At 41.0% G+C, this 25,801-nt stretch overlaps 1 protein-coding gene across 4 annotated transcripts in view; it reads left to right on the top strand.

Annotated features, from left to right (window-relative positions):
- Positions 1 to 25,801, top strand: part of fbxw7 (F-box and WD repeat domain containing 7) — a 97,901-nt gene that overhangs the window by 32,323 nt on the left and 39,777 nt on the right. The window contains exon 1 of one of the 4 annotated variants that reach the window (XM_062387750.1): positions 6,562 to 6,926. The exons of the other annotated variants lie outside the window; for them this stretch is intronic. Within the exon in view, the coding sequence (XP_062243734.1) occupies positions 6,699 to 6,926 (228 nt within the window). The 5' untranslated portion in view covers positions 6,562 to 6,698. Of the gene's footprint in view, positions 1 to 6,561; positions 6,927 to 25,801 lie in introns of those variants that run through there. 4 annotated transcript variants of the gene reach the window in all.

Below are 25,801 nucleotides of genomic sequence, written 5' to 3'. Positions count from 1 at the left end.
TGACATCAAATAGATTCCCCTGAAACTCTGTGGAAGGATGACACATGAGCAAAGAAAGAACCAATTAGATTGTGGTACGGATCGAGAGAAAAAGGGCGAATCCAGGATGTATTATTTTTTCCCCATAACAAAGTGAAAGAGTGGAATACATGGAATACATCTTGATAAAAATGTCAGTGTGGTTTCATAAGGGGACTATCCAGCCTTAGTAGAGGAGCAGTTCCATTACTCAGCACCTCACCTGAGGTTTTATTGGTTGGGAGGAATTATAACAGACTTCTGAGAAATCTGAGAGCAGAAGAAAGAAGAGCCTGAGACCAGAAGTGAAATCTGAGAGCAGATGTTACACGCACAGAAGCAGTGTGAGCGTGATGAGACGAGCTGAAACTGGAGCGCAGGGAATCTGAGCAGGAGCAGGGTGTGTCTGAGAGAGACCACAGGGTTTTGGAGTGGGAGCATTCCAAAAATCAGAATGTGAAATCAATGGTAGGTGATAGTTCATCTGCAGATTAGTTACACGTGTAAAGGTCCTGCGTATGTTCCTGGAGAGTCCATACAGGGTCATGAACTGTAATGTGACAGCTGCAGCAAGGCATGTGTCAAACAAGATTCAACAGTTTAGTAGAGGACCCTTCTTTGGTATGTTCATGTGGTGTAAGTATGATATGCATACATCGTTCTGTATGCGTGTGTGACAGATAAACAAAAAATTAGATATCCATGTGGAAAGCTTAACTGCAAAAAAAGAAACTGAAATGTGGTGTTCATCTTTCTGTACATGTCTTTGCATGTTTCAGATGAAGGCAAATCGTGTTCCAAGGCTTCAGGTGAGCTGTAGTCTCGCGCTACCAGAATAAGATGCTTAATCTCCCTCCCTCCCCCCCTCGCCTTCCCGGGGGTCATGCCAATCGTTTCACATTCATGGAACAGTATTTAAGCCACGCTTCAGCATCCTCTCAGGCATAATGTGGGTTTTTTTATATTCCGGAGTGGATTCAAAACGTCACTCAGGTTTACATTCTAAGCAGGTGCCCGTCTATTCGAAAGTACTGAAAAGGGAGTGTGTGTCACATGATATCTTCAGAGTATATGCTGATGGGTTGACGTTAGGCTTTTAGCTGTTGGTGTTGATATCTTTATAGTTTGTCCTATATATAACCCTTGGCTGGCAGATTAATTGACTTGGGCAGATGGAAATTTATGTTTACGGTTGTTAAAAAAAACATTACAAAGAAAGCTGTTAATGGCACAACACCTAATGGAAACTACTTAAATTCCTTCAGAGATTTGATACGTGAGAAGCAAAGTCTATATTAAAATGCCTATAATCCCTCACACTGTGATTTGCTGTCCCTGGCAATACATTCGACATTAGTAAATGTATAGACCATTAGAACGTGGAACTCTCAGGAGCTGTGAATGCACAGTTACTACTGCAGAGGCTACATGAATTGGAAAATCCCCAATCAGCTTTGCTGTAAAAACTAAAAAAAAGTGGGCATGCTTAATACTCTAAGATTAGTTTAATTTGTTAAGTTCTCAGTGTTTTCCATTTCTGTTACTCTCCGTGATTCAAAATAAGAAATGTTCTTTTCTTTGTTCAGTTTGTTCTTTTGTCCAAATAAAAAATAAATACAGCATGATTCTATTTTAACAGTAAGTAAATCATGAAATGAAGAATAACTGTTTTTATTACAGAGCAGAGAGTTGGACGCATTCAAAACACTGTTTAATTAAACTGTCACAGCTTTTTAGAATGTGTTCTTGTAAGAATAAACAGTGACACATTATGCCCATTTTAGGCTCCCTGCAGTGCACTGCTGTCTGCCCATCCTACAATTTATTTTAGCATATCACTTATAGCCAATGACCAAGACACTATGTGGTCTTGCAGTATTAAATGTCTCATAATGACTCATCAGGGACCTTTGGGAGGAGGAGGGTACGATGAGGTCAGAGGGCAGGGATGGTGTTAAATTTACACACGCTTAATAAAACTTTGATAAATATGGATTAAAAGGAGATTAGAACAAATATATTTACACCATGAGGTGGGTGTCTTGATATAGTAAATACATCTAGTTTTTCTTCAATAAACACCATTGTTCCCTTTCAGCCTCCGCTACCATCTGTTAAGCAGACATCTACAATCGAGCATTAATTAATCTGAAATGAAAGTATTTCTTTAAATGGGTTTGTATCATCCATAGTTCCCGGTTATCTGCTGTCTTTGTCATATCTTATCAAATGTTCATACACATCTTTATAAATGCCAGCATAAAAATGTATTTAACTCGATGATGAAAGTTGAGATTGGGATGTGCACCAACTCGTCTGCCAAATAGTTTTCACTGAAGCAAACTCGGACAATATATATTTAGACTTTTCTTCAACTACACATTACTGTTCATCGCCACTAATTAAATATTTTACCAAAGAAAAGGCAGCCTGCTTATTGTAGGATGTGTCTCCCACACACTGGCCTTATCACTGAGGCAGAGATGAGCCACAAAGGATCAGTGTTCTCATCCTCCCACATGAAAGCTACTGGCTGAGTCACTACCAACGCACAGGCGACAGTTTGTGTTTTACGGTAGCCTTCATCATATCCTGAATCAACGCTACACATATTGGTCGTTACTTAGCAAATTAGGTTTTGTTTCAGTTTTTACTGAATCAGAAGGCAATGCGTTGTTGTTTCGTCTTGACTAGAAACATTCTTCTATTTGACGATTTGTAAAAGTCAATCAAAGAAGGATGGTGCAATAAATTCATACATTTTTGCAAAGTTACAAGTTTGAAGATGATGGTGGGGTTGTCATTCTTCCAACAAACTGACAATAAACAACCTCATAATCACCAGTAAGGCAAATTAGAGCTAAATGTCAATAGGGGCTTTTAGTATATTTCATTATTAAGCTCTTTACATCACAGACTGAAGTAAAGGAAACAGTTATTGTTATGCTCTTAGAGTCTCTTGGTGATGTTGCATTGGGGGGGGAGGAGATTTTGCAGTGAATGCAGCATTGTTGTCCCAGTCTCTGACAGCAGATGGAGTCAGTGGTCTGAAAGTCATGTTCATTCACTAATCCATGGCCCACAGGTTGTGGGTGCTTGTTGCAGCGGTGCCCAGACTGAAGCACAGGTTTGGAAGCTGTCCAGGTGTATGAATAATGTTGTTTGCTATCATGTGCAAGAGGCTTTGGAAAGGTTGGTGCTTCATTGCTGGTGGATATTGACAGTGTGGGGCTGAATAGAATGACAGTGCTGTAATGAAATGTATATATGTGTGTATATATATATATATATTTTTTATTATACTGAAAACTACAATTCTACCACTTGAAACGTACTGATTTCTTATATTCACATATACAAAGCAAACTAACCACAAGCTCCTCCATGTCAGGGGCCACGTTGCCTCTGCATGATCCCTTACGATCCTGGAATGTAAACCTAGATGGCGCAGTGGTAGTAGTTGTATTAAGCTATAGTATCTCATTAAGTCCATAAAATACTTTTTATGCAGTCACCTCATGCTCCAGAGCTGCAGTGTTGGGTTTGAGAAACTGGCTTGGAACTGATAGGAATAGTATGGATACATTTCATCCATCCATCCCTCATCTACCACTCGTCCTTAAAGGGTTGCCTGGGGAGCTGGAGCCAAAGCTGACATTGGGTGAGAGGTGGGATACACCCTGGAGGGGTCAACATACAAAGACAATATCATTTACACCTATATGGTCAATTTAGCTTCTCTAATCAACCTGACCCAAACCTGAATGTTATTGTTCTGCAGATTTAGCTGGATTACCTGGAGAAAGCCCACAAAGACTAGGATTCAAACTGGAAACGTTCTTGTTAGGCAACAAAACAAACCGCTATAACACTGTGCCACCCTGATGAATTCAGTACAACTAATAATCAGATCTAAATTCATTATGGATTGGACTACAAACATTTCCTGGTAATCCGATTGAACCTTATGGAAGTCGTCCTCTGCCTCGTACTGCAGAGGCCTGGGCGACACTTTCCTACTTTCACAGGGGCCTATTTCTGCAGCCATGCCCTGTCATCTCAGCTGTTTTCAAAAGCTGGGAGTGATTTGTAAGAGGACTGAGTTACTAGGCTCAAACATTCTTGACCCTCTGACACTCCAGCAGTCTTGATGTCTCATCAGGGTTTGCAAACTCAATGACCAGTCAGCAATACAGTGACACAGCATTAAAGGAAACCAGACAAAATAATTCACCCCTGATTTCAAAAAGTATTTTGCTCAATAATATCTGCCTGCATGCATAGATTTATATTAAACATCTCACACCACATCTTCTGTCTGTTGGAGGACATAACACTAACCTCCTTTCATCCGCACAAGGTCAGGAATGAATGATTGTTGGAGCATTTTCAAGAACTTTCTCCACAGGTATCTCCTCTGGCTTTGTCTTTGAGATTCTTGGCCGTGGGTCGCTCCTTCCTGGATCACTCGGTGGGAAGTGGCATAATAGAAGTTGGTTAAGAAAACATTGTATCAGCCATAGAGGACAAGCATGGCAGAGGACACAAGGTTAAATATGTTTTCGTGGCTCGCTATTTTAACGACTTCGGGCTGATCATGTTGTAGCCGACTGGAGAGTCTGTCACATAGCTTGATGGCCTAAGATTAGTCTGAAAGCTCATGTAACGTCCACAAGGCCTGGGGCATGTCAGAAATGAGCAGTCTGTCACCGGTGCCATGTCAGCTATTATACACTGCATGGAGTCTATTGTCAGTCATGGTTTAAAAGGTTAAAATGGTAAATTATGATAATGGCCAACTATTAGAGTGGATGAAATTTAGAAATGCATAATTGTGGGACACTGGATAATATCTGCTGTTAGGTATTGCTTTTGCTTTTCACATATGAAGAACGCAACAGGAAATAGTTTATGGGAGGCAGAGCATGACGTGTTTAAATCCTGCTGCGGAAAGCAGTGTTTTTGTTTACTGCTCATAGATACAGCTGTCACTTATCTGCAAAACACTCAAATTTTTTTTTCTTTCAAAGTTGGTATCTTCTTGAGTCTCTATGGCACCTCTCTTCAATCCTGTGGACAACTTCTCGATTTTCCCCCACAGGGCTGGTAGGACAGGTTCTGGTAAACTGCCTGAGCTAATGACTTGGACATTCTCATTCTCACATACAGCCCCTCTGGAAAACTGTCCAGACTTCAGTGCCGGCCATAAAGCAGCTTCAGACGTTGTGACAACAAAGGCCAACTGATTATATCGAGTAGCATTGCCTCATGTGGTGTTTTTAAAAGTCCCTTACTTCAACATGATGCAGATGATGGGGAAGCTCACAGCTGACCGTGTCATCAGTGTACATTCCTTACTGGTGTGAGAATCCAAAAATATCAACCAACTACACTTCTCTTATTTGTTATCGTTTTGTAGTTCTTACGAAGAGCCAGAAAGCAAAAATAAAGAAAAATGGCTGAATTTCCCGGTCAGAGCTGTTGGTTTAACATGGCCAGTGAGCTGAACAGCTGCCGATAAGGCGCCAACCTCCTCCATTTGTGCTGAACATACTGTAATAACTATGGGCGTTGGCTGGCCACAAAAACTCAATGGCGTCCACCGGCTGACTGCCGGCCTGATGCGTCGGGACCCTCAGTGCACGCCGTTCGATGTTCTGGCTCTGTAATCCTCCTCAAACAATGGTGGATGTGAGAATAGAAGAGAGGTTAAGCCCCGCAGGTCCTTTTTGTTACAGTGTGTTCAGACATTTAACTGTGCACAGGGAAGGCTGTCTTTTACCGCACACTCAATCTGTACACTTATACATATTCAGCAGTGATTGTCGGAGCTGTTGCATATTAATGTTCTGCGGGGAAAAAGCCTAAATGCTGAGAAATTAAATTTTCTCGGCGCTCCACTTTTGCACCATTCCTTGTGCTGATACACTTCTTCCCCTCACACCTTTCTCATTTGTGACACTCATGTGGTGAAGTGAATCCTTATTTAAGGGCATGTGTCACACATACCAATGTTGGACAGTGTGTGTATGACATAGTGATCGTCTCCCGAAATATCCTGCGTCTCTCTGCTGACTTAGAATAACTGACATTAAGCGACACCTAGGTACGTGAAAGAGAAGAAATCGGTGACGTGATCAAGGATGTTGTGATCTGCCAGTTGATGAGTTGTATGGTGACAGTTTTCATGGGTCAAAGTGATCTGGCTCTGGTGATGATACAGACCAGTAAGTTAGGAGGACCAGAAAAGGGGTCAAAGAATGACCACAATGAGGAAGCTCCCTGGACAAGTGGACTGCGTCGGACGACTGTTGGTACACATTCCACCATCCGGGGGTCATGAGAGCGAATTCCACAGGGCCTGTTTGGGGGGGGGGCCTGCGTGGGTCCATCCTCTTTTCAGGCCCCGACAACAGCTGCTCTGCCTGGCTTGGGCGCAGCAGTGACCTCACACCCCAGAGATATTTTAAAGGGTACCAGTCAACAGGGAGATGAGTTTCTAGTAGGTAGGTGCAGAGGCTCAGCAAGCGCAGTATTGATACGTCCGCCCAATGGCTGTGAGGTCCAAGGAACACTCTGCTTTCGTTTAATAAAAGCTACGTGAGTGAGACGTTGGTCGGCCATCTTCCGGAGCTCCCTATAGGATATGATCTTTTAAGCTGCCGTCTTTTTTTGTTGCAATGCTGCGGCATTGCCCTATTCCCCGTTTCTCGTCGTCTTCTGCTCGGAGAAAGATGCCAAACGTCGCCTGTGGGAAAGAGAAGGCCGTGCACGTCCCGCTGAAGAGCCAGGCACTCGACCTGCCGGAGCCCAAGGACGTTTCCACAGAGCCGTTACCCCATCAGAAAGTGCTCAAGATATTTAGCATCAACATCATTGCCCAGGGGTTGCCTTTCTGCCGCAGACGAGTGAGTATTGTACGTAATAGCTTGGTCATAGGGTTTGGGTTTGGTAGATCCAGAGAACCTGCAAATGTCAAAGGTTGTTCGACTGTGTAACCCCCTCACTTCAGTAGCTGTTGGTTTAATAAAAGGGCAACTCTTTATTTGTCATCTGCAAAATATAAAAAAGAAATTGCTTTTATCATCACAATTATACATTTAGATTTACAAGTTGACCTTCTTTTCCACCTCTGATGAATGTGCCTCTCAGTAAAGTAACAGTACAGCCCCACAAAACATTTCAAAGTGATTACAGTTGACTCTTGCTGATGAACTATGCTTAATGGCTTTTTCATTTCCCGATGCTAAAGTGGTATTCTTAAGAGAAGAGAAGAATAAATTCAGACGCTGAAAAACAATGGATTTATTATTATATTTCCATCATTTGTTTCCAGCTCGTGGACACAAGGTTGGTTTTCCGTGGCTCCACCCATTAGAGACGGCGGACACCAGCATATAACCTTAAAAAGGCCGTCGGTCAATGAACCTATTTTTAGGTTAAGTTTTTAAGCGAAAACATAAATTCAGTAATGCAAGAGATATTAAGAATAATGCCTCTGTATTGAGTTTAAGTTTTAAATGTGAAAATTAATAAAAAGTTGGCATACAGGATTTTTATTCGCATTCAACTAAAATATATGCAAATTAAATAAGGAGGAGTTCTAAACATTTTATTGTGATTTCATCTACTGGTATATTTATGCTGTGATTTAGCTCAAAACAATCATTTTTTGGCCTTTTTAATGTTTACTTGGTGTTTTAGTGTAAATTGTTGAGAAGGATGTTTTCATTAGAAATAACATTTCTTGTTTTTTGTAATGTAGAAGTGTTTCTAAAACATCAGCACACTGTAAATGAGACACTTGAAAATCCTTCCTCTTTGAGAGCACATTAGTTTGCATGATACGGCCACAAGAGCAATGCTGCTTGAATTAAAATTCCCCTTTGACATTCCTGCTAAATTAATTCAGCATAATATGTAATGTGACTTGAAAATTAATGAAATGAGAATCGTGGAGTCCCAAATGAACCTAGGGCCGTTTTTGAAAGATATTTTTATTTAGCTGCTAGATTAACCCTCTGCATGAAGGCATGGAAAATCAACTCATTCGAGTGGTTTGTGTGGTTTTCACAAAGTTGTTCACAATTTATATTCATTAAAAAATGACCATGTCAGACACTTGACAGGACAACAGGCCCCTTAGCTTATGTTGTAATAAACTGATTACTTTTAAATTTTGGGACAAGATATTTGATGGCTTTTCTCTTGTAGTCACAGGGTTTTTAATAATTTTGATATTTTAGAGAAAATAACAAATCGCTTGGGGGAAATGCTAGATGAGTCATTTATATTTAGTTAATTGCTTGTGTGTGTACGTCTAATTCCAAAAAGTTTAGTAAATTCTTAAGTTGTGATTACAAGTTTCAATTTTACAACAAATAAAAGCGTTTTTATTTTTCCCGTTTGGCAAATTAATAATTATAAAGCAGGTCATCAAATCAGTTTAACAAATATCTGACGTGTTATTGAGACCTGAGGCTCAAGTACGCTCGGAGACGGGAGGAGATGCAACATTAAACCTAGACCACTGTTTCCATTTAAAGAGCAAAGTCTCTTCACTCGGTATCTCAATGTTCCTCCGACCTTTTCTCTCATCTGCATAGTATTTCTCTGCCATGTGTTTTCTTTATATTTTTACACTCCTGACAAGTTAGTTCAAATAGATTCAAACCTTAAATCTTCGAAGTCTTTATGAACGTCAGCATTTAACCTTTGAACTAAAGTTTCCACAGTGTGATTGGATTTGAAAGGTAGGCTTTTAAAAATGTCACCCACTAATCTGTCAGAATATATCTGGTTGTAGATTTTGTAGCAAGGAGAAAGTATTGAGCAAAGACCTAAATAGAAATGAGGCTTGATCTGCAGTCTAAGCATCAGGAGCGATTTGTTGTAATTTTTTACTACTAATGGATGGTTTCTTTGAAAGTTTTAAATTTGCTTGTTCCCTGAATTATATAATATATTGTCATTGATGGGAACATTTTCATCATCAGGGTATAAATCCATGATAACTATAGGATGACCATTGGAACTCCTCTGTTCGTCCGAATTGTGCGATGGTGGTTCATGGGTTTTGGATCCGTAGCTTTGATGAGAGGGCCAATTTTTTTAAAGTGTAACCTGCTCTTTCTAGTTTCTTCAGGACTAGCTTTAATGTATTTACCGGTAGAGTTATTGGGAACAGCAATATAAAGATGATTTGATTGGTATTTGTCTCCATGCTGGATGAAGAATAGTTGAAATGCTAAGCAAGAAAGTTAAACACTGCTGTCTATCTGAAGGATATTGGATATTTTACCAAAAAAGAGCTTTCACATTGTTAACAAAGTTTCCCTGCCGCTTGAGTGAAATGCAAGGTCCCACAGAGCCACGTGGGCCCTGCTGTGCATTTGGCAGCTGATTCCAGTGAATGGCATAGCTGGGATTTCTCTGGGTCCCTCTGGTGCGCTGCAACTCAAGTTCCCTGAAACTGCATCTTCAGAAGAGACGAATACCACAAGTGAAAAGATAATATTTTAAATCTGCCATTACTTTTTTTTTTGTTGAGAGATTTGCACTGAATTAATTACTCCATGTATCATCCCTCTTTTTCAGTTCCGGCTCAAATGCGCAAATAGGATCAGGCATAGGGTCTCGTATCTATAATGTGTCATTAAATCTGTCAGGCCATAAAACTTCCCTCACTGTGCTGTTTAAAAATAATGTCCCGGTTTAAATATCCAATCAAAACGTGACCACCGGAATCCCCACTGTATTTCCGGCGGCCAGAATGGCCATCCAGCACAGGAGATAGTGATCAAGATATAGAACATTGACAGCGGGACATTTTTCATCGCCGTATCACTTTCCTCACCAGCCACACCCGGGGCTGCAGGCCTGTGGAGTAAGGTGATCTGGACTTGCCCACAGCAGCTATGTGTGTCTAAACAACTATCAGCAAGATGCATTTGCTGTCTGAGCAGGTGCTGTGTGTGTGTGTGTGTGTGTGTGGCAACTTTCTCTAGCGAGTTTCACTTGAGCCGTGGAGCTTCCCTGCGATTTCATCTGCGGGCCTGTTAACGGTGAAGACATATTTACTGCACTTAGTCCCCCCCCCCCCCTTCTATTTACATTTTACTAGCGACATTTGGAGGCCTTTGCAGGTCTTATTAATTCTTGCCAATCGGACTAAGACATGTATCCAGGGATTCTTGTCACATGTCGTCACCCCGTTAAAATGTTTTTTATTGTCAACTTGTTAATGAAGAAAGAGGCCGTTTAAAGAGATCTTAATATAACGTGTGGAGCTGAGAGCAGTGAGTTGTCAGATTGTCACACAGAGAGAAATCAGAAGTCCTACCTCTTATCTGAATACACAGTTTTTTTTCCCCCTCACTGTCTATTTTTGTAAACATGCGACTGGATACACTGTGAAGCTACGCTAACATCTTTGATTTGACTTTGACGTGACAACTAGCGTGACATGATAGCACTCCAGAGCATGCTAAGTGTCTCGTGATCCGATAGCGACTGGGATGCTATTGGTCTGTATTTCAGAGTTCACCTCAGATAACTGTTAGATTCTAGCGAGTATTTTCGTTTTAGCAAAATCGGTTGATTATTTGTCGACTAAATTCACTTGCATAACCAGACAGAGTTATGTAGGGACAGAAGTTTGTCCTTATCAGTAAACCAAGTTTCCTGGAATGAACAATTTAACAAGCAACACACACTTTACATTGAGGTGTAATGGGGGAAGCAAAAGCAATTCTCCAGTGTTTATAATGAGAACCAGCCTCAGCGAGAGCACTTACAGCAGCCGTCGGAAAAGAACTATATTCCTGCCATCGAACAAGCACCTGATTTAAAATACTAAAAGTCTCTTAGCAGAATCAGCGATGGAAATTTTTATGCACTCTTTATTGCGCACCTTTAAATTAAGGTTGCCTGAATTTAATCCGTCTCCAGTATGTATACAGTCGATTTAATTTTTGAAAGTTTTATCTGCGCTGCCCAAATGCTCATTGTTCAGCGAATCACTTTAGATAAGCTGGATGCCTGGAGGAGCAGCTGCCTTTCCTTAATGTTGCTTTCTGTAGATAAGTGTGGTGAAAAGAGTGAGACTCTGCTGCACAAACACATTCCCTCAGGCCTTTTCAACCATTTTCTTCCTTCCTGTTTGTTGTTAGCCAAATGCAGAATATTGTGTCTGACAGTACAAGAAACCAATGTATCTTTTGAAGTTGCTCTTTTTTTTTTTTTTCTTCTTCTTCCGCGATTACTGATGCAACACGTTGCAACACACTGGAGTGGAGTTGGTATGAAGATGAAGAGAGTTTCCTTTTCTCTGTTTGGTTTCCATATCTGACTGAAGTGTTTGCATGGTAGAAATGTTTGAGGTTTCTCGGTGTTGCCCCTAAAAACCTAGAAAAAGCAGGCCGAGCTTGTTACTGTCAAAACAAATCAAAGCAAAGAGATCTGAAAATTTCACCTTTTACAAATTAGTGATTGAGAGATTTCGATTTGTTATTTTATTGAGCAGAGATACAAGTGACCTGTGTTGAATACTTGAGTTTTGCCTTTTTATCCAGTGGCATCTTGTTTGTTTGAAATCAGTTTTCAGTTTTTTTGGGGGGCAGTGCTGACTTTGGGACCCTGCACCCATTGGTTAATACTAGCCATCAATCATATGGTAGCCGCACCCCAATGTGTACCATGCTTTATCTTCTATTTTACTGTAAGCGAGACCATTAATATACTAAATGAACATAATGCAGTAATGACCGTTCACATTGATAAAAACGGCCCTTTATTTTTTGCAACCAGTGGTGCTGCCCTCTGCTGGTCAACCCGGAGCCTGCGTCCAGCTTTACTTGCAGTCTGTGCCTTTATGCTATTAAAGTCTCCTTCTCATCCGATGGTGTTACCTTGATGCACTTGACCCCTCTTGTCGAGCACGTGACTGCCTGCGTGAGTCAGTGATTCACTCGCAGCTTCAAGACGTTCTCTCTGTCCTGAAGTAAGGACCACACCACGGTGCACGGCAGGAGGCTTGATTCCACTGCCCTTGGGCTCCAAATAACACAGAGGGGAGGAAGGCATCTGCCATCGGCTATTCTGAGAAGCGGTCCCATACCAGGGAGCGCACGGATCCAGTCGGGCTGGCTGCTCGGCTCCGAGATCAGTTCTGTTTACTGCGAACAGACCAGTAACCGAGCATTTTGAGGGGAAATACCTGATATGGTGCCACTTCATTCACCTATTGGGGCCTTTTTGATATATTTTGTGAAAATGGGATTGCTTCACAAATTTTATGTAATTATCACTTTATTTCACGTGATGCTCATAAAGTGCATCTTTTTTTAACAAGATCCTCATAGTTAACCGAGTGGTCTTTGTATTTTCATCTTTTGAACAGACTGGAGGCTGTATAGTGTTAAACTGTTGTGGTGCTTCACATACAAAACATAGTGGATAGCGATGTGCCTCCACCTGCTGCAGGGGCTGCCTGGAGGCACTGACATTTCCCACACTGTGAGATTGTAGCCGAGAACAGATGCAGTCTTCCATCTGGATAAGTGTCACAGCTCCTAAACATTGTGATTTGACTGAAGACATGAAGCTAAACCGAACCGCCCAAACAGAATCTGTCACACATACAAATACCTAATTTGAATCAACGAAATTTAATAATTCATCCAAGTTGTGCTGCGTGGCCCACATCATTCAACCCTGTTTGACACATTAATAGACTTAAACCTGAGCACATCACTGCTTTAAACCAGTTACTGAGGCTCAAATGCATCTTATTGATTTGTAAAACCTTTTTTATTTATTTATTCAGATTGAAAAGTGCAGCCCACCTGAGTCAGAGACCACACACAGCTCCTTTTTAAAGTCTTTAAGCTGTCAATCATTTCTTTCCCTCACACATCAAAATACATGATTCAAGGAACTGTTCCCCTCATATGAATTTATGAAAACCTTAAATTTGATCAATGCTTTTGTGTTTGTTCCCTGAGGATTCTCAGGACACACACTGCATCCATCTACTGTTGAGATTGTCTAAAAAATACGGTGATGAAGTACAGAAAGCTCTACAACACTGTCTCTTATATGAAATGTAATGAATGCATCTTGTTTGGAGACAAGCAGGGTGACTTGCACATAGAGTCGCCTGCTGCTAGTGGCTATTTGATATGAAATGATGTCTGCAGGGTTTTGCTACAGAAAATAGTACTTTATTTTTCAAAGGCTCTGATAACCTGTATTTGAACTGTGAGTGATTGGAGGCTTTACACTTGTTTGACAACTGTAGCGGTGATTTTGTCTGGTTCGTCTAGTTTGAATAGAACTTTGCTGTGATTCAATCTGTCATGTGCTATACGTCTGCGTGCAGATCTAGATGCAGCCACTCTTTGCAATCGCTGAAATGTCAAATCTAGGGGGTTGTTTTTATGCCAGACCACTAAACCACTTAAATGGAATCAAACCATACCCAACGATCCCAGATGAAGCAATTTATTTGTGTTTTTGTCGTGGTAAGTGGTTTGTTTTCTTGGTCCAACTGTTAAATTGTTGGCTTATTATCGATAAATGAGTTTTCTGGTGCCTTAAATTCATCTGAAAAACTCCATTTGCTAAATTCCCTGTACTTATTCAGGTGACTTAAGTAGAGAAAGTTCTGACATATACTAAACTCTGCTCAGTTGCCTTTTCAGTTAATGGATGTAACCATGGTGACAGTTTTTTTTGGCAGATATAATTACTTAAATTTTGTCCTCACAAAAAGGTTGGGAACCAAAGCTTGGTTTAAAAAGAGCCAGTACTGGTGGAGAAATATTCAGATCTGCTTATTGCCTCCTAACAGATATGTATTTTTTCAGTTTTTGCAGAGAAAAGCTACTTATGTCTTCAAAATCACGACCAAAGTTCACCGTGATTAGTGTGTAGAAATGTGAGCTGTGCCTCACTGTGTCTGGTCCGGTCTTGGTATCGACATTCCCTTCTGACCTTCAACGAGCCGCCCCTGTGCCTTTCACAGTGTCCTGCTCGCCGTAATCTGGTCCATCAGTGAAGATGACCTGTGAATGGATATCCCCCAGGCCTCAGCTGATGTGTCCGTCTGCATAGTTTGTCTAATCTTTGTATGAACCCTGCTGTGGTACGAGTCCCTGCAGTGTGTGGTCCCTCTTCTTTTGATGGACTGCAGTGCCGCCTGGACGCCTGCTGCAGGTTTGTTCCACCGGCAGCTGTGCTCTGTGGAAACGCCCTGTTCACCCTGAAGCTCTTCACTGTGACTATTTGTAAAGACAAAAGCCTTGAGCTAGCCTCCTCTTAGTATTCACCCGCAGTTGATTTAGTATCAAGTGCCGCTTCATCACTTTCACAGCGGTAAGACAGGGTTTTGTTGGTGAGTGGATGCATGTGCAGGCTGTAGGGGATGTCACAGAGCTCTGTTTTTTCAGAGGTTAAGCAGAAATTTAAAAAACTTGCTCAGCAACAAGAGGATTACACCCTCTGACGAATGAAAGGCAAAAAAAAAAAAGGAAAGGTGAGCAGAGACCAGAGGGAGAAAGATAATGTTGTTCTGATGCAGGGCAATGTATTAATATATTAATGTTTGGTATCTTTCTCTAGGTGTCTTGATTCAAATCATTCGTCAGACACACACTCTTAAAAGTTCTCAAAAGACTGACAAAGAAAGATGAATTTGTACAAAATCCTTGTGGGCCAAATTAGTCCAACAAACCTTCAGTGATCAATAAATCAATTTAGGGTTAAAGGAAATATGCTCAGATCTGTAGTTGTAGCTTTTAAACATTTTTTTTTGCTAGTCTCAACAGTCTTTAATAGATTTTAGGTTGTTGGTCAAACGCAACAATACATTTTGAAGTTGATGTCAAGGGGCTCTCTTAAAGCCCTGATGGAAAAAAAATGTCTTTTTACTGACAGAATCATTAATCATATTAATAATAGATTATTAGTTGTAGCCCTTGCATAAGCAGTAAGAGAATTTTCCAAAATATTCAATTATGGTTTTCTTAAGTCAGGGACACTATATAAAACATCTTAATATATATGATGTAACTTTAGAGCCTCAGAGCTCTGAGGACTGAACATCTTTTCCTCTCAGAGATGCCGACTCACTGTTCCTTCGGCCGTCATGCCAGGTGATTATATTCAGTCCTGTTGAGCCGATTCATCATCTGACATCGATTAACAGCACGTACATTGTGAGAGATGATGGAAGACCACCAGGTTCAGGCCGGGATGTCCATATTTATTATTTGCACAATTTAAAAATGACCTTGGCTGTGGTGAACTGCACCTCCCAGGTCTGACAAGTACGCCTATGTTCAGACCAAAAATAGCACGGTTGGAAAAAAACAGACCACCAAGAGGCTGCGTTGCTGCAGGTATTGGTGAGAAAATGAAATCTGATCCAGGAGGTTTAGTTTGAGGAGCACACCCCTGAGTGCAGGATTATCACGTCCCTGAACACTGCATAGTGCTTCATAAAACTATGAGGAAGGATCACGCAAGTCTCAGGAGTAATTGTATCTTCCGCCACGACGTTCCTAAGATTGACAGCAGAATATATCGAGCATTGAATATAAACGCTTGCACATATCTGATATGAAACAGCATTTATTTGCAGATTAATGTGACATAGCGTTTTTCCCAGATTGACCAGACAATTCATTTGTGTAGCTGTGTTTGTGCTCCAGCCGCACGTATCCTCTGAATTCGTTCCTTTCTTTTTACCGTCTGCATACAAAATGGCTACTTATTCATTAATTTAGGTAAGTCCTCTGATACCTTTCTGACTATCTGCATTTTGTCTTTCAAAAGCATCGAGGCATTGTGCGGAGAGGAGCTGCTGCATTCATTTAAAACGGGCTCCTACTTATGTAAATGTGGTGAATCAGAAGACTATAGATACTGTCTTGACCATCCACTGTAGATCTCTGTGCTGAAATATCAAACAATAGGCTCCTTTTTACTTAGTTCATCGATTCACATCAGAATGGACCGGAAGTCTTATCCTATAACACTAACATGGACTGATTTTATTATGGTGTCATGCACATAATGCGGTCAGCCTAACACTGGCTAAAAGGGAAAGTACAAAATAATTGTAATTCAGATGCCTGAAGAAGAAAGGCTTCGAATGATTTTATGTTTTTTGCTATCAGTTAATTAACCGATTTTCTTTATATTAAAATTTCAACACTGCACATTGTAAAGTCATGTAGTTTTGTTGGTTTATATATTATGAGAAACCAAGAAGTGTAAGCATGAAAACATCAAATGTTTGACGCATTATATTTAATTGATTATTAAAAATGGTGTCAGAATAACTTTTTTTTAATTAACTAACTGATAAATGGACTGATGGTAATAGTTTGCTTTGGAAGTTTCTTTGCTGCAGGAGCTCAAAAATCCTTACGGAATGTCCTTCATTCTTTTTAATTCGAGAGTTTCATTTTTTCATCTGTGATAACTGAGAAAAAAAACATCATCCAGTCTGTTTATATGAAAATATGTCTTTTATTCTCTTTCGAGGACACACTTCCCCTTTGTGTCATTAACAGAAGAGCAAAGGGGGAAATTGCAGCCACCCTCGTTGCGCTGCTCTCTCTGGGCATGGAACAGAGGAAGGATGGCCGGCACACGACTGACTCACTCTTCATGAAACAGCAATACTCGCTCTGCCTACCTTATGTCGGTTTTGTAATTCTCTTCCTCTTCCACCGCCGCCTTTTTCCTTCTCTCATTCATTTATTCAGTTTCTCCTCAGTGCCGAATTGAAGCCGTCCGTACCCACGCTGCTTATTGTCCCGACTGAATTGAGTCATTCAGTCTGGAGTCCGCGTGAATCAGTTCCTCCAACACAGATTGTGATTGATTTTTTAACTTTATCCTTGAGCCATGGAAAAAAGTAGGAATTAATTATTTATAAAGTACAAACCTACTTAAAGTTTTTAAAGTTGCGATCGATCATTTGGTCCGGATGATTGAACCTATTCACGGATGATTTGTATGCCTATTCAAGCTGTAGACTTGTCCTATGAATGGGGCTTTTTCGGTTCTGAGACGAGAGATGCCTGAAATAACTGCGCAGCTTCTCCATAATACATCTTCTGGCAATGTTAATAAATTGATAAAGACACTGTATCAGTGTGTTTTTGATTTTGATATTGTACTATAGATTCATTTTTTTCCAAACATATTTCTTGGGGGCGTGAAATGGAGAGAGTTGAAAAGGTCCTGGTTGACATCGAACAGACGGCCGCGTCTGCACTAGGACTCATGTCTTCGTATGCTTTGATCTTCAGATGCAATAATTGAAAGCATTGCAGATTAAACAATTGTACTTTTAGAATTCTTTTCCCACCATAATGTCCACTGGACGCAGCTCGTTTCTCTTTTACTTTGCATCTTATTGTACTGGATCTAATTTCCCAGAGCAGCTTGCGCCTCTGAAGCACAAAATCCATTTCTGAACCCATATTGATGAATATATTTAATGACAAGTGGCATTATATTAATGCTTAATGATGCATTCTAATTGACTTTGTCTTTATGCAGCTGTACATTAAACAAACCAGGTTTTATTGTTTTATGTTACTAAAAGTTTGCGAGGCATGGGAGCGTCAGGGATTTCCAGCTGCTTATTGGCATTTTTAAGAAACACCATTTTGGTGACAAAGAGCAATTGGATGTGAAGTCCTGAGCTGAAAGGGGAGATTCCTTTGAGATAATGTTTGGAATCATTTAAGTCAGTAAACAGTTATTTAGAAATGTGTGATTCCAGTGTGTCTAGGTTTACATCGAGTAAATAAAATATGAAAGAGGAGAAACAAGAAAAACAACAGTGGCAGAGACCTGAAAAACACATTGGTTTTCTTCCCTGTGACCAGATACCTCTGTCTTTTCTCAGAAAGTGGACCTCTGTGTCTCGTGTGTGGGAGTAGTGGTTTTCACATGTTGCTTTCGCGCTAACACAAGGAACAAACCAGAGCTGAAACAGTCAGGAACAATGAAAGTGTGCAGGAAAGCAGAGCACCGAAATTGCTTTTACCTTTCAGCTGTTTGTGCCGCCGGAGCCTCGGTGCTGATACCATTTCAGCCGATGCTGGCGCGTACAATTGGTAGAGAAACCGAAATCAATTTCTGTGAAGCCAAAAGAGAATTGCCTCAGCACCCACACAATGTTACATCAGACGCCCACAACAAACACCTTCATTACCGAGCTGTGAATCCCACCCTCCTCCAGTCCTCACAGAGGTCCAAACAGTTCCTTTCACCATTTAGACATTTGTGTAGGTTCATACCAGCTCCTTCAGTGTGATGTTTTTGAAACTAATGTTGTACTTCCTTTATTGTTTGTGTTTTTCTTCCACAGTTAATGGGCTGATTTTAGTTCACTGTACTGGGTCAATGAGCACATTTAGCTTTTTTCCGTGTGAATTTGCCAAGTGGATCACAGACAACCCTCAGAAGAGCTTGCCAGATATTTAGAAGTGTCAAGCTGCTGTTTTAAATCCTCATTACCGCGGCTGCAGTCTGAAAAATAATAGTTCACTGTGGCAACGATACAATAAAAACGGTCGGTTCGTCCCAGCGAAGCAAGAACATACAAAAATGTTATATTGCAATGCAAATGGAGACCTTGTTATAAGAAAGCGTCTTTCCAGATTCACTGTATTAGTCAGAACTATACACAGATCTTATGAAGTTACCATTCGGTTTATTTGGGGTTCTTATTGGAAAACTTGACCTAATGAAGTCTTCCAACATCGATTAATTTAGCCACAATCACATGTCATCTAACCAACCGTTAATTTTCTACTTGTTGACACCCTTTCCCCTGTTGCGGGTCAGAGGAGGCTGGAGACTCTCCCAGCTCCCACCAGGAGCCTGGCTCCACGCCCTGCTCAGGTCTCCAACCTTTCACTGTGCAACTGTCGGATTTAACCAATAATGATATCGTGCTGTTTTAGGGTGGAAATGGTTGTAGCACTTTGCAGCCCATTGAACCTGCCTATAATGCACTAATTAGCTCCTGCTGGTTTCCTCTGATGAGTCTTTTGCTTACAGGAATGTTTCTCTCTTTTCTCCTCTCCCCTATGTCCTGCTCCCTGACCCTCCGAACACACAGGTAAGAAAAATACTCTTTTCACTTTGTAGAACTTGCATCTGATAACTCGTCTTCTCTTATGACGGTTTTTCTTAGTCCCATCATGCCCCGCACAACACCACTGAACACAATCCCACCATGCTGCTCTGTCACCTCCAGGGGGCAGCATGAACTCAAATTTAAATGACCACTGAGGCAGTGGAACTCTCAGTGTGACCATCCCCATGTCAAAACACTGTTAGGAGTGTTTGTGACTTACAGCTACACCATACGTGTTTACACCTCCTTGTTGGACACTGATATTGAGAGAGTTGTGGACACTTTCACTGCCCAGTCTGATCAGGATCCTCCACGTTGCTGCTGCTGCTGCTGCTGCAGTCCTCTTTGTGCCATGTCCACCATTTCTATTCCTGTCTCTTCATTTTGCCCGTCATTAGGGTTGATAAGCAGTCCACACATCTGCTGCGTATCAAGCACCAACTCCCTCTTTATTCGTTCTCCACATGCAGACACTCCGGGCTGAGAGCCTCAACAAATGTTCAGGTTGTTATGACGACAATGAGTGCAGCACTCAGTTCGACATTAAGAGTCTGGAGGAGCTCTTACGCTGCTGCACACCTCCACATGCTTGATGAAATTGTAATTGTACTAAAATAATCCTTGGAGAATCCTAAGAAGGTCAGTTCTAAAGGAGGTTCTTTTGTTTCCAGTTTCGGTTTGAGTAGCTAGTCACAAACAGATTTCTATTCGTATATATAGGATTTTAATTGATACCTTTTTGAAAGGGTCTCATTGTTTTTTTGTGACTTGTCTGACAAACACATGATGGCAAATCTACTTTTCCCGATTACAGTATAACATTTCATGATGGTTAATGATGTTAAATCAAAAGTCCCGGTTCAACCTGCGTAGCTGAGCCATGATCTGCTTTGATTAACAACATGTTGCTGCATTGTTTGCCTCTCAGCAAACGCCAAGGCTGCCATCAGGAAGGGAAATTACAAAGCGATCAGCCTTGGGCGCGCGAGACTTTGATGAGTCACCGGATGTAAAGTGGCTGTCAGTATCTCAACAGGGCACGGCACGTGGTGGCACCGGGATAATTGAGGACCTGGCGAAGCGGCGGTGCACCCTGTCTCCTTCGTGCCAGCACCGGGTCAAACGCTGCGTCTCTGTTGTTTCAGTGCCTCTGACTCACTGCAGGCTGCCTGCATTCGAAAGGCTGCCAGTGCGTTACAGCTCTCCTCTGTTGCACAACTCCAGTCTTTTACACACAGCGTTGGTTCACCCAGCTAATTTCTGTGGAACCTGCTGAGCTTGTTTCATGCTTTTGTTATTTCAGCTTAAACTACCGCAGTGTCACTTGTTATCAAAGATCAAAATGATTCCTGTGTACCGACGGAGTTTTCACTGATTTTGAGTCTGGTCTATTAAGAACAAATGTGCTTATTTTCTGCTAATTTGTCTTGTGACAGGGACAAGTTACCTGTCCAGATTCCATGCATCTTATTCAGGGCTTTTTCTGAAGAATCCTTGAGTTGTTTATTACGGTGAAAGCAGAGATGAATCACTACTGTATGAAACTCAGGCTGAAGATCACATTAAGAAAATCCAATTTATGTTGCAAGCATCATAACTTGTTTTGGGATAATGGGGAGAAATATAATCTGGATGTAAATCTAGCCTCCGCCTTTTTTTAAATGTCATACTTTAAAATCTGATTGCCTTGAGCTGCAAATTTATTTCCTTCCTGAATTTAATGGCCTCTCAAATTTCAGTAAGCCCTTTCACTACTTGTTGCTTATAGTTTGCACATACACATTGCCAGCTCACTCTACCCTGAAGTCCATGGGTCCATTTTTGTAAACAAGCTAAGCTCCATACTGGACCCAACAGGTTATCACCTGGTCAAATAACCACTCGCCCGGTCCGGTTAACACGTGACCTAACCCTTCACCCCGGGAATAGACACACATCAAATGGATTATGGCCTCCATGTCCTCCTGCTTTTGTGGTTTAGTTGTGTTCTCGGAAAAGTACCTGTCACAAGTTGCTGCACCTGCGCTCCTGCTGCTGTCGATGTGTTTACACAGCATTTTATATGTTTTATATTTAAGCCTTATCTCCTTTAATATAAACTGAAACCATCCAGATCAAACATCACATTCGCACAAAAAATGCTTCCTGCAGATCCATCAAAGTGTCTTTTTGAAGTTTTTTTTCCTCCCATGTGTCGACCAGCTTAGACACATAACAACAAGTTCCTCAGCAGGACATCTGCATCCATGTTGAGGTCACATCGGGCTACGCAGGAAGCACAAACCAGAGCCAGGCCTGTTGATCTGTCATCTGTCCCAATGTCCACTGGAAGAAAAGTGCAGCTCCTTTTCCCCCTTGAACGTATCTATCTCCATATGTATTCTCATTCTTCAGGACGGCTCTGACCTCACGGTGAATAAAAGCAACGTCCATGTAGACAAGAGTGAGAATCTAATTTCAGCTTCTCATATTGATTCCGCTGTTCAGCCAACTGCCTGAGTGCATATGTCAAAGTGTACACACTTTATCTCGGTGTGAAGGGGAATTATTTTGCTGCGGAGGGATAATAATCGTTGAGTACCATTTGAAAAGAGGTGTGTTTGTAAAAGCTGTACTTCAAACCCTCCAGTGTTCTCTAGGGTGTTATCACCATCTCCGAGCACTCCAGCATTAGAAGGAGGGAGCCGTTAAGAACTAGACCAGAAAAATTGTGTTACCAGTCATTTTTTCTTTTCTTGGAAAGTGTTTTGCTTCCAAACTAACATTCAAATAGTGTGATCTGGGTTTGGATTCCTGGCCTCGCTTCGTTGTGCTCGAGCATGCACAGGGTTGTGATGTGGTTCCATCAGAAATGGCAATAACTAAGCTATTAAAGACTATTGGCTCCAGAGTTTTGGCTTCTCTTTTAGGATTTGCAGCTTTTCTTTGTCTCGTATCATTACCTCCTTCAAGAAGTTTTTTTTTTTTTGTCTCTGCTTGTTGGTTTGTGTGTTTGACAGCAAGATTACACAAACTACTGAACAGATTTCCACAAGACTTGATGGAACACAAGACTTGATGGAAAAATGGTACATAGGCCAAGACAGAAGCTTTATTAGGGGAATAGGACATTTCATCCTTTTCCAATGAAAGAAGTCACTGCTCTTGATGAGAGGAGTCCAGCATATTAAGTGGACCGATATCTGAGTGTGTGCAGCGTGGTGCAGCTTGATTGAATTCAATGGGACAGTTGGGCCTTGGTTGAGGTATGTTCTCTACTGAGTCATTCTAGTTGTAGATTAAACGTCTTCAGGGTATCAAGTGTCCAGTAAATCTTTGAAATTATACTAATAAGAATCGAGCATTAAGGGAGTTTGTGTTGAATCTGTTTGTTGATAAAGTTGATATGACGCCTTTGGAAAAACCTGTTACCTTCCCCGGATTTTCAAACCAACCAAAACTAATTATACAAGGTCACAACTTGTGACCCCGCTGAATTCCCCCCCGGCCCCCCGGTCCCTCAACAGTTTAGCTCTGTTTGTTTTGCATGGCCAGGAATTGAATATTTATCCTGACGCAGTTCCCTGCAGAATGTGGATTTTCATTAGCAATTCATGGGCCTCCTTAAGGCAGAATAACAAAGCAATCAATATGTCCTCCTGCGATGAGGATGGGGGGGTGGCATGTCGAAGGGATTGATTTATTAATATAAAATGGAAAATCAATGCGAGGCACCTCACGTGAATGCACAAGATGCTCAGATACAGTAACACAGAGCAGCTGGATGAGATTTGAGATCAGGTTTTTTTTTTTTTTTATACATCTCAGCTGCAGTGTGTCATTAGTGTGTTGAGTTACTGTGATGGATGACAATGAAAGGGATTCCATGGCTACATTAGATTTCCCAGCTCCGTCTCCTGACAGGGCAGCAGCATCCAAAGCCTTTTCATTCAAACAGAGCCCTGATGTAATTAGCACTGCCTCATTACTCCACCTCTTACCCCTCCCACTTGTTTACCATTAGTTCAGTGGAAAAACACAAGCAATGTCCGGGGGGGGGGGGGGGGGGGTCCAATGAGAGTTACTTCTGTGTTACACTAAAGGGGATTTTTAGAGGCTTTTCAATTTGGGGTATTTTCTATGTTACATCTCTTTATAAAGGATACTTTAACAAAATGAAGTTAGTTATTACTCCCGGTAAAATACATGCATTTATAGCTCCTGGACTTTTTCTGGAGTACTTGAGAAGTACTTTGGTTTCCTTTTATAGAAGCCTTCGAGTCTGATGGCATAAAAAAGGGAACTCCACATCTCTACTCGATTCTAGCGGCTAAAAACTACATTCACTGCTACAAGGACATCCTCTAACTGATCTGTGTGTAGTGGATGAAGCATTCTTCTTAACGGGGAGGAATAAAAAAGACATTATCTTATATATATCTCATATCTTTATCATCTCATATCTTGCTTCATCGATATTGATCTCACGGTAATTGTCCTTTCAGAGTCGGGGAGAGCTTTAACTGAGCAAATGGGCGTCATTCATACAGAGCTTTTCTTGGCTAAACCCGACGATTCACTCTCATTCAGAGCTTGTTCTATAGATAGCTCACCTCTGACTCACAGATGGTACATCATCTGGGGCAATATAGGGTTCGGTGTCTTGCCCAAGTACACTTTGATTGGAGGAGCTGGGAATCAGACCACCAACTCTCTGATCTGCTCTTAGCCAGTTATTCAGTGGAGTTTTATTTCATTACAGGAAATTATTACATTACATAATTTATCCATTATTCCCATTATGTGCGTCTGTATCCAGACTTTCACCCCAAACTCTTCATCAGATCCTTTGGAGAAGTGTAAACTTCGATTTGACCTTTTCTTATATCCATAGAAACATAAATACCTTTTTTCCAGGTACTATTAAAGGTGACCCATTGGTCATGACTTTTACTTCTTTGAGTAATGACATTTACCTTTTTTTATTCATTATCAAACCTTTCACCCGTCCTCTGACTTTGTTGACTGTGGGTTTCAGAATTACTTTCTGTCCTATCTCTTCAATTAATATTAGTCCAATAAAAACCTTTTTACCAGTTTACAAATTCATGTTTAATACTTGAGAATATTTTAGTACCTCCTGAGCTGCCAGCCTTTATAGCGTTTAGATAATTCATGGATACTTAAAACTGTGAAACTGGAAACTATGTTGTTAAGCTATTTTTAAGGTAACATACAAGAAATTGCATTTCCCAGTCTGTGCTTATAATATAGCTTCTACTAAGTATGATAAATGTGGATATCTTAAATATTTATTCTACCAGACGATCATATTTAAAGAGTAGGGTAAAGAAGTTAGTCACGATATGTTCATGGTCACATATCTGTGCACTTGAAAGAGCTGCTGAGATGTGGATTCACACGTAAGACGCGCTGCCCTGTGGCACTTTTTCTTTTAGATATATCATTTTTCTAATTTATGCAAACGGGAAAATGTTGTCTATTTCCCCAGGGGCTGTTCAAGCATTTAAAAAAAGCTATTTTTAAAGCTTAAATACATCACAAATACATTTACAAGACGTATTAAAAACAGGAAGATGGTTATATTCAGTCAAAAATGTGAGACTAAATCGCAAAGCTAGCTGATAAAGCCTTGAGTGTTACTCGTGTTAAAAAATTAGATCTCGCAAATGCAAGAGGTGTAGTGTGGGGACTTTTAGTCTGTAGTGGAAAATGTCTGATGCTTGAAGTTATCACACATCGGTCACGGCGCAAACGGACGTATGAAAAAATATCTTTTAATCACTGGTTCTTTATTGTGGTCCCTGAAACAGACACTCACTAGTTTGAACCTTGAAGACAAGAGCTGTTTCGGACATGAACTCTGGAAGATGGAGTCCGGACATTTGTCTGTGTTTGCCTTTCACATCTGAAGAACGCAGCAGGAGATCGTCTGGGTCAGACACGTACACAACAACAAAGTGTGGAAAAACCCCTGGAGCATCTGGCAGCAGACATTCGTGTTTTCACGTTCAGCCCTTCTGAAAAGTTGCAGGTCTGAAAGCAGCTTGAGAAGTCAGACAGCAGTTTTGACTCAAACTTAACTTCCCATATACAGTTAGTCTGTCAGACATCTTCAAAGATGTGTTAAATATAAATATTTTACTTTGCTTATGAAGACAAAGCACTCACAAACCTTCCTGCTTAATCTAATTTAGTACCCAACACAGGAGAATATTAGCTCTGTACGGATTCTGTCACAAGTAACTGGTTGATTTGCTCAACGTGATGCCATGTATGTTTGCATTTGGTTGGCTCAGCACTTCCTCTGATGAGAAACAAGTGTTTCATCAGGACAGCTTGTGCTTTAGAGTATTTTTATGTGAGGTAAATCGCGGCCTGTTTGGTGAGGCAAAGCCTGTAATCCTTAAAGTTGAATCTCTGTCAGCTTTTTCCTCTCAGCCCCCATGTGGAAGACGTCTTCCCTTGTAATGCCTCTCCATTACGTCTGTTATCTTCCAGCGAATATTTAGTCAGGTCACTATTTCAAGACGCGCCCGTCTTCCTCGTCCTCACACACTTAGTTTGTGAGAACAATGCAGAAGAAACACAGATAATGCAGTGATTTTAGACACT

Source organism: Platichthys flesus, chromosome 5 (genome assembly GCF_949316205.1).
Source record: "Platichthys flesus chromosome 5, fPlaFle2.1, whole genome shotgun sequence".
Taxonomy (NCBI): Eukaryota; Metazoa; Chordata; class Actinopteri; order Pleuronectiformes; family Pleuronectidae; genus Platichthys; species Platichthys flesus.
Note: the sequence above shows the minus strand (reverse complement) of the source record. Positions and strands in the feature narration are given on the sequence as shown.